General features: G+C 50.3%; 1 protein-coding gene across 1 annotated transcript; it reads left to right on the forward strand.

Annotated features, from left to right (window-relative positions):
* Positions 1–538: 538 nt before the first annotated feature.
* LOC127464577 (barrier-to-autointegration factor-like) lies at positions 539–1,263 on the forward strand. The gene is given in 3 exon segments (XM_051774941.1): positions 539–665; positions 987–1,105; positions 1,107–1,263. Coding segments are annotated over 3 exon segments (270 nt in total). The 5' UTR covers position 539; the 3' UTR covers positions 1,132–1,263.
* Positions 1,264–8,118: the final 6,855 nt, after the last annotated feature.

The raw sequence follows: 8,118 nt of genomic DNA on the forward strand, positions 1-8,118 counted from the left end.
GGGAGCGACGATTGGAGTCGAGGGGTCGCGGTGGGACAGTGAGGCGACCCTGAGGGGACAAGGAGGAGACCGAGGGGATCGGGAGATATCTGAGGGGACTGTGTGGGGAAGAGGTGTGAGGGGATCGTGAGGAGCGGGGGGGGGGGACGGACGGTGAAGGGTCTGAGGGGTCGGGGAGGGTTTTGAGGGTTGGGAGAGCTGGGAGGAGGAGGGGAGGGGACCCGGGGGAGGCGGAGGAGACAATGAGAGGCTTAAGAAGATGGGGAGCGGCGGGGGGGGGGAACACTGAGAGGGCTGAGGGGGCGTGGGGGGCTGTGAGGGGTATGGGGGGAACGAGAGGGGTTGGAGGGTCGTGATGGGGGCCTGAGGGGACAGGGAGGGAAGAATCGGGACTAGAGGGGGCATGAGGGGCCCATGAAGGGCGAGGGGGGGACAGTGAAGGGGGAGGGGGGACAGGCAGGGGATGGGGAGGTGGCTTTGTCGTTGGCCTGTCTCCCTGTGCCTGTCCCCTGAGTGTCCCCTGGCTGTCCCCAGGCACCATGTCCTCCACATCTAAGAAGTACCGGGACTTCGTGGCGGAGCCTATGGGAGATAAGCCTGTGGGGACCTTGGCCGGAATCGGGGAAGTGCTGAGCAAGAAGCTCGAGGAGAAGGGATTTGACAAGGTGGGGACACCTGGGGACATCCCTGGGGGGTTGGAAACAGGACCCCCTTGGGGACACTGGGGACACACACAGGGACCCCTTGGTGACACGAGGGGGTGCAGAACTCCCTTGGGAACACGAGGGTGTCCCCACCCCCCCGGTGACCCCCCCAGAACCCGGGGCAGTTCCTGGTGCTCTGTCAGGACGAGGAGCCGTCGGAGACCCGGGGATGGGGTGGGAAAGGAGCCCCTCAGGGACACTGGGGGGGGGGGGTCAGTGACCCCTGGGGGTGTCCCCTGTCCCCTGGTGACTCCCCGGTGACATCTCTGTGTCCCCCCCCAGGTCTACATGCTGCTGGGGCAGTTCCTGCTGCTCCGTAAGGACGAGGAACTGTTCAAGAAGTGGATGAAGGAAACGTGCGGAGCCAAAGCCAAGCAGAGCCAGGACTGCTGCTCTTGCCTAAGAGTGGTGCAGTGCGTTTCTTTAGAATCCCAACCGAGCCTGGACACCTCCACACCATACCCGAGCACCCCAAAATTCCCCCCAGCTTCCCCTGACACCCCAAACCCTCCCCCCGCCTCCACAAACCTCCCTGGAGCCACCCCTAGAACTCCCAGGGAACTCCAACTGCCAGACATATCCGGGGACAGTCTGAGCCCCCTAGAGGGGCTGGCGGCTCTTCTGAGTACCCCAAAACCATCTGTGGGGACCCCCAAGCCCCTCTGGGTAACCCAAATCCCCCCTGCACCCCAAAAGTCACCCCTGGCACCCCAAACCCCTCCCCAACCCACCTCCAGAAGTCCCAGGGAACTCCAACTGCCAGACACACCTGGGGGCAGTCTGAGCCCCCTAGAGGGGCTGGAGGCTCTTCTGAGTACCCCAAAACCATCTGTGGGGACCCCCAAACCCCTCCAGATACCCCAAAGCCACCAGAAACCCCAGACCACGCTCAAAGTCCTGGTGAATTCCAGCTGCGAGACACAGCCAGGGGCAGGGGAACCCCTCCCCCCAGTGTGCTGCTCCTCCCCTATGACCCCAAAAACCCCCCGCCCTGGGGTGGGATTTTGGGGTGCCCGGGAATTGGTGTTATTTTTGAGGGTGTCCCCCCCGCCCAGCAGCGGAGTCTGCCTTATTTAGGGGGCATCCCCTCGTCCCTCACCCCCTTAGTTTCTTTTTAGAAGGATTTAATAAATAATAAAGGTTTTACTGTGCTGAAAAAACGGCCCCTCCTGCCCTGAGGGGGGATTTGGGGGGATTTATCCCCCCCTGGAGTATTTGGGGACTCGAGGGGAAGTTTCACTATCCCAAGGATTTGGGGAGAGGATTTACCCTCCACAGAAGGATTTGGGGGGTGGGAGGAGGATTTAACCTCCCCACGGGGGGATTTGGGGTTGGGGGATGGTTTTAAACCCCCCCCGGGAGGATTTTGGGGGGACAATTTATGCCCTTTCAGGAGGATTTGGGGGCTTGGGAGGAGGTTGTAGGGGGGTTTGGGGACACCCCCCTTCCCCCGGGAGGATTTGGGGGGCTGGGAGGAGATTGGGGGGGGGGGTTGGGGACACCCACCCCCCTTCCCCCGGGAGGATTTGGGAGGAGGATTTGGGGGGCTGGGAGGAGATTGGGGGGGGGGGTTGGGGACACCCACCCCCCTTCCCCCGGGAGGATTTGGGGGGCTGGGAGGAGGTTGGGGGGGTTTTGGGGACCCCCCTTCCCTGGGAGGTTTTGGGGGGCTCAGGGCAGCCTGGCGGAGTCCTCCAGAGCAGACGAGTCTCGGTCCCCGGAGCGGCGGGCGCGGGCCAGAGCGGCGCCGCGGGGCAGTGGCGGGAACATTCGATCATGGCCGCCGCCGCCTCCCGCACAGCCGACCCTCCCCGGGACGCCCCGCGGGGTCCCCCCCGGCGCCGCCGCCGCCCCCGCGGCCCCCCCAACCCCCTGTTCGCCCGATGGCTCCGGGAGTGGCGGGACGAGGCCCAGGGCACGTGGGCGAGGGGCACCTACGAGAGGGTGGGTCTGGGGAAGGGGTCCCGGGGGTGTTTTGGGGGAGGCCTGGGGGGGGGGGGGGGGTCCCAGCTGGATTTGGGGCGTCCTCAGGCGCGTTTTGGGGTCCCTGGCTACTGATTTGGGGGTCCCCGGGTGGGTTTTCGGGTCCCTGGGTGACCTTGGGGGTCCACAGGTAGATTTTGAAGTCCCCAGGTCGGTTTGGGGAACCCCAGGAAGGTTTTGACCTTCCCAAAACCTGACTGGGTTTTGGGGTCCTCAGGGGGATGATTTCGGGGTCCTCTGGGGGGGGGTTGGGAGATCCCAGGTGGATTTGGGGCCGCTCTGGGCAGTTTCTGGGGACCCTGCGGGGATGATTTTTGGCTCCCCAGGTATATTTTGGCTCCCCAGGTATATTTTGGCTCCCCAGGTGTACATTTTGGCTCCCCAGGTCTATAATTTGACTCCCCAGGTATATTTTGGCTCCCCAGGTACATTTTGGCTCCCCAGGTGTACATTTTGGCTCCTCAGGTATATTTTGGCTCCCCAGGTGTATAATTTGGTCCCCAGGTATATTTTGGCTCCCCAGGTGTATAATTTGGCTCCCCAGGTATATTTTTGCTCCCCAGGTATATTTTGGCTGCCCAGGTGTGTATTTTGACTCCCCAGGTGTCCCTGGAGTCCCCAGGTATATTTTGGCTGCCCAGGTGTACATTTTGGCTCCCCAGGTGTATATTTTTGTTTCCCAGGTATATTTTGGCTCCCCAGGTGTACATTTTGACTCCCCAGGTATATTTTGGCTCCCCAGGTATATTTTGGCTCCCCAGGTATATTTTGAGGTCCCGGGTGTACATTTTGGCTCCCCAGGTGTATATTTTTGTTTCCCAGGTATATTTTGGCTCCCCAGGTGTACATTTTGGCTCCCCAGGTATATTTTGGCTCCCCAGGTGTATAATTTGGGTCCCCAGGTATATTTTGGCTCCCCAGGTGAATATTTTTGTTCCCCAGGTATATTTTGGCTCCCCAGGTGAATATTTTTGTTTCCCAGGTATATTTTGGCTCCCCAGCTGTATTTTGGCTGCCCAGGTGTGTATTTTGGCTCCCCAGGTGTCCCTGGAGTTCCCAGGTGTACATTTTGGCTCCCCAGGTGTACATTTTGGCTCCCCAGGTGTATAATTTGGGTCCCCAGGTATATTTTGGCTCCCCAGGTGTATATTTTTGTTCCCCAGGTATATTTTGGCTGCCCAGGTGTACATTTTGGCTCCCCAGGTGTATTTTGGGTTTCCAGGTGTCCATTTTGGGTCCCCAGGTATATTTTGGCTCCCCAGGTGTATATTTTTGTTCCACAGGTATATTTTGGCTCCCCAGGTGTATATTTTTGTTCCACAGGTATATTTTGGCTCCCCAGGTGTATATTTTTGTTCCCCAGGTATATTTTGGCTGCCCAGGTGTATATTTGGGTCCCCAGGTGTACATTCTGGCTGCCCAGTGAATCCGAAAAATCGGTCCAAGAAACTGCTCAGAGCCCTTTTTATCTTTAAGCAGCAAGGTATTTGTTTATTCAACGTTGGGAGCAAGCTTCTAAGTCTATTACATGTTCCTGTACTATGCTCTGAAGCTTTGCTCCAGTCAGTAGAACAGGACGAGCACAGATGGTTTTGGATGTTGGTAGCTTGTTAACAGGCCCAAATTTCTTAATTAACTGTTTTGGGCCTGGCCTCCTGTTTCATTCCCCTTTTTTTGTTTAGAATTTACGAATTCTTTCGTCAAGTTCCAATGGATTTTGGTAGGTATTCATCACAGCCCACATGATCTGCATCCCTCTAACCATGATGCTTGATTTGTACCATAGCTAAACAGTTAGGATCAGCAGTGTAATCATGCCAGCTCCTAATACCAATATTGGATGTATCAAATAGTGGAACACTTGTGATGCTGTGAGGGAGTATCCAGTAAAGATGTCCCACCAGTGGTGCTCTCCCACTTTTTCCACTTTGGTTAAAACAGTTTTTATACTCTCAGTGTCGTGTTCCACCTGCCAGAGCATTCATTTAGTCGTTCTGTTTACTTCCTGGACCAGTTTTACTATATCAGGATGTTTAAGCATTGCTTTAAAAGATTAGTGTTCATTCCTATCTGCAATTTTGGCACACCATGATACATTTTATAATCAGCTTCAATCAGTTGTCTGGTAGTCACTAGAATGATATAATCAAAGTCACAGCCTATTATTTTAGTCAAACAAAAAATTAGTACCACTCACTACTTCATGACAAATATCTATGGTAAAATTAAAACAAAAGATTCTAACACATGCACAACCATTTCCTACATAATAGACTTGTGATTGGGCTTCAGCATGGGGAAGCATCTCAAAGGTACACCCACTATCTTCAGCATCTAAGCATAAATCTTCATTTCCTACTACAGCATTTTCACAGATATATCCTAATTGTCCTTTAGGAGTACATGCCTCAGGACTGACTGGCTGCCACTTTTTCTTGGTGTGATCATAACTTGCCCAAACATTTTGGTCTGTGGGTCTGACAATTACATTTTGGTGTATGGCTCCTAATGCCAGGATAGGAAAGATGGTCTTTTCTTTAGCTGCACTGATAGTGAGTACATAAGCTTCAATTTGTTCATGTTGAGGGTTGTAAGTAAAATTTACTAACTGCCACCATGCTTGGTAATCTTTCTCAAATTGGGTAGTGGAACTGTTTCTAGCTATTATTTCTCTTACTTCCTGTGGTAATATTCCTGAGGTTCCTTTCCTTAATATTCCTGCGGCTACAGACTGCACCCACTGTTGAGTTTGGAGACATTGTATTGCAAGTGCAAACCTTTTATGGATGACACCAGCATAAGTCAATAATTTTGGTGAAATCTTTTGCAGTGTGGTTAGCTGCTAATGTTAACAATTTAACTGCCAATGACTGTGTTTCTGCCAAGGTGAGCAAAGATGATCTTAAAGGGACTTTGAATTTTCCTAGATCAGATGTGACAGCACTTAGTTTATTCACTAATACCTTTTGATCTATGGTGTTTAATACACCTAATCCTGTGCCAAACTATCCAGTTACATCTCTTTGAATTCTGGTACGAGGGGATCTGGCCATCATCCGTGCATGCCAGCCTTTAAGGCTTTGTTGAATACAGGGCTGACAATCTTTTTGTATGTTTGATATGTTTACTTGAAGGTTTATTCGAACCCTCTTCAGTGAATATGTGGGATCTAACAACAGCTTCTGCTCATTTGAGTGTCCAATCATGTAAGGTCCAGCAGAAGTTAAATTGTGGACACTCTCACAGGCTAAAGAAGGAGTTGTAAAACTGGTGGTGGTCTTAGTCAATGGGGTGGGAGGAGATTTGCTGATTGGAAATCTCCTGGTTATTTTTCCTTCCCTGAATGTCCACTGACACATCACAGGAACTGATTTATCTGGAGTGAAGGTGTGCCAACATTGATCAGCCACTAATTACATTTCACAGTAACATCAGTTCTGGGTGACCATCTAATCTGTGCCTATTAAAACACTTGCATCGTATGGGGTACCAGGATTTTACCAATTATTCAGTACCCTTGTTCCTTGGAGGGCTATAACAGATGCATTGTATTGGTTCAGTTCAGGTGAATTCAGAATATCTGTATTTATAGCAAATCGTAGACTAGAATTCGCATTATAGGCCTGAGACCATAATAATTTTGGGCAAGAGTTTGATTTAACACCAATGTACTTATCAGTCCAAAGATCAGCATTGAGGAGGCTTGATAGCAGATGATTCCTCTCCCGAGGTCCATGCTTCCTCTGGAACTCTCTTGACTCGAGAGCAGTGGATCCATGTGGGTTTCTCTTTCACTCGGATCATGTGGAGGTGGTCATCAGCACCTGGTAGGGTCCATCCCACTTCTCCCATAGTGGATCTCCTGAAAGATTCTTAACATATACCCGATCCCCAGGGTTGAATGGATGTAACTTACAGTCAGGCTGCTTGGGTTGGTGTTCTAACACCACTGTAGCATTTTTCTGCAATTGTTTCCCTACAGCCCTAACATAATCATATACATACTGATTACTGATTTGATCTACAGCTTCACTATTCACAGCTTGCATCATGTGGGGTCTGCCCAGTAGAATTTCAAATTATCTCAGTTTCTCTTTTGATCTTGGCTCGACCCTTAGCCTGATTAAAGCAATAGGTAAAGCTTGATACCAATGAAAATTTGTTTCTTGACATATTTTAGATTCATCTTTTCTACTTGCCCATTTGCTTGGGAGTCTATAGGGCATATGCAGTTGCCAATTGATTTTTAGTGCTTTACTTATTGCTTGTACAATTCATGCACAAAAGTGTGAACCTCTATCTGAAGAGATGCTCTTAGGCACTCCAAACCGTGGTATAATCTCATTCAGTAAGACTTTAACCACTCCTTTTGATTCATTTTTTTTTCTACATGGGAAAGGTTCAGGCCATCCAGAAAATGTGTCAGTCAAAACTAAGAGATAACAGGACCCCCCCCCCCTTTTCTTGGGAGCTCAGAGAAATTAATTTGCCAGATTTCACCTGGGAAATGCCTTTTGTTTATTGCCCCTTGCTGTATTTTTGTTCCAGTATTTCAGACAAAGTCCACATTGAGATGTGACTTGCTCTATTGTGATAAATAAATTTGGTCCTGCTACTCTAGTCCTTAAATGCTAATAGAGTGAGTCTAAGCCCCAATAAGTTTTATCATGTTTTACTTTTACAAATTGCCACACTAATTTCTCTAATAGAATTAACTGACCTGTTTTTAGTTAACCTCATCTATTGTCTAACTCCTTACCTTCATTTTCATGTATCCACTTATAATCTGTTTCTTGACATTCTACCTGTTGATCTGTGTCTAGTTCTTCTAGCACTAAAGCTGCTACTGATAGTTCTTTACTTCTTGCAGCAGCTAATTCAGCTTCTGCATCAGCTTTTCTGTTTCTTATTTCCAGGACAGTGTTATCTTTCAGGTGTCCTTGGCAGTCCATAATTGCCACCTAAGAGGGGGGTTGTACAGCTCCTAATAATCACAGAGTTTCTTCAGTATATTCCACAACTTTTCCTTGAAGAGTTAAAAGTCCTCTTTTTTCCAAATTGCCCCATGAGCGTGAACTATGCCAAAGGCATATTTGGAGTCAGTCCAGGTGTTGATTTATTTTCCTTCTGCCAATCCTGAAGCTCGAATGAGAGCCATCAGTTCTGCTTTCTGGACTGAGGTTCCTGCGGGCAAAGGATTTGATTTGATTACCTCAGTAGTGGTGGTCGCAGCATACCCAGCCATCTTCACACCTTGTCTTATGAACCTGCTGCCATCGGTAAACCAGTCTTCTGCATCCAGGGGTGGTTCTTCTTTAAGGTCCAGGCAGCTGGAGTGCACTGTTCAATGGTTTGCAGGCAGTCCTGCACGACAGGTGCAGCCGAGATTCTTCCTCCTAGGAATGAAGCTGGGTTAACAGTGTTAGTCACC

The sequence above is a fragment of the Manacus candei genome, unplaced genomic scaffold, assembly GCF_025592945.1.
Source record: "Manacus candei isolate 608988 ecotype Guabito, Panama unplaced genomic scaffold, ASM2559294v1 h1tg000238l, whole genome shotgun sequence".
NCBI lineage: Eukaryota > Metazoa > Chordata > Aves > Passeriformes > Pipridae > Manacus > Manacus candei.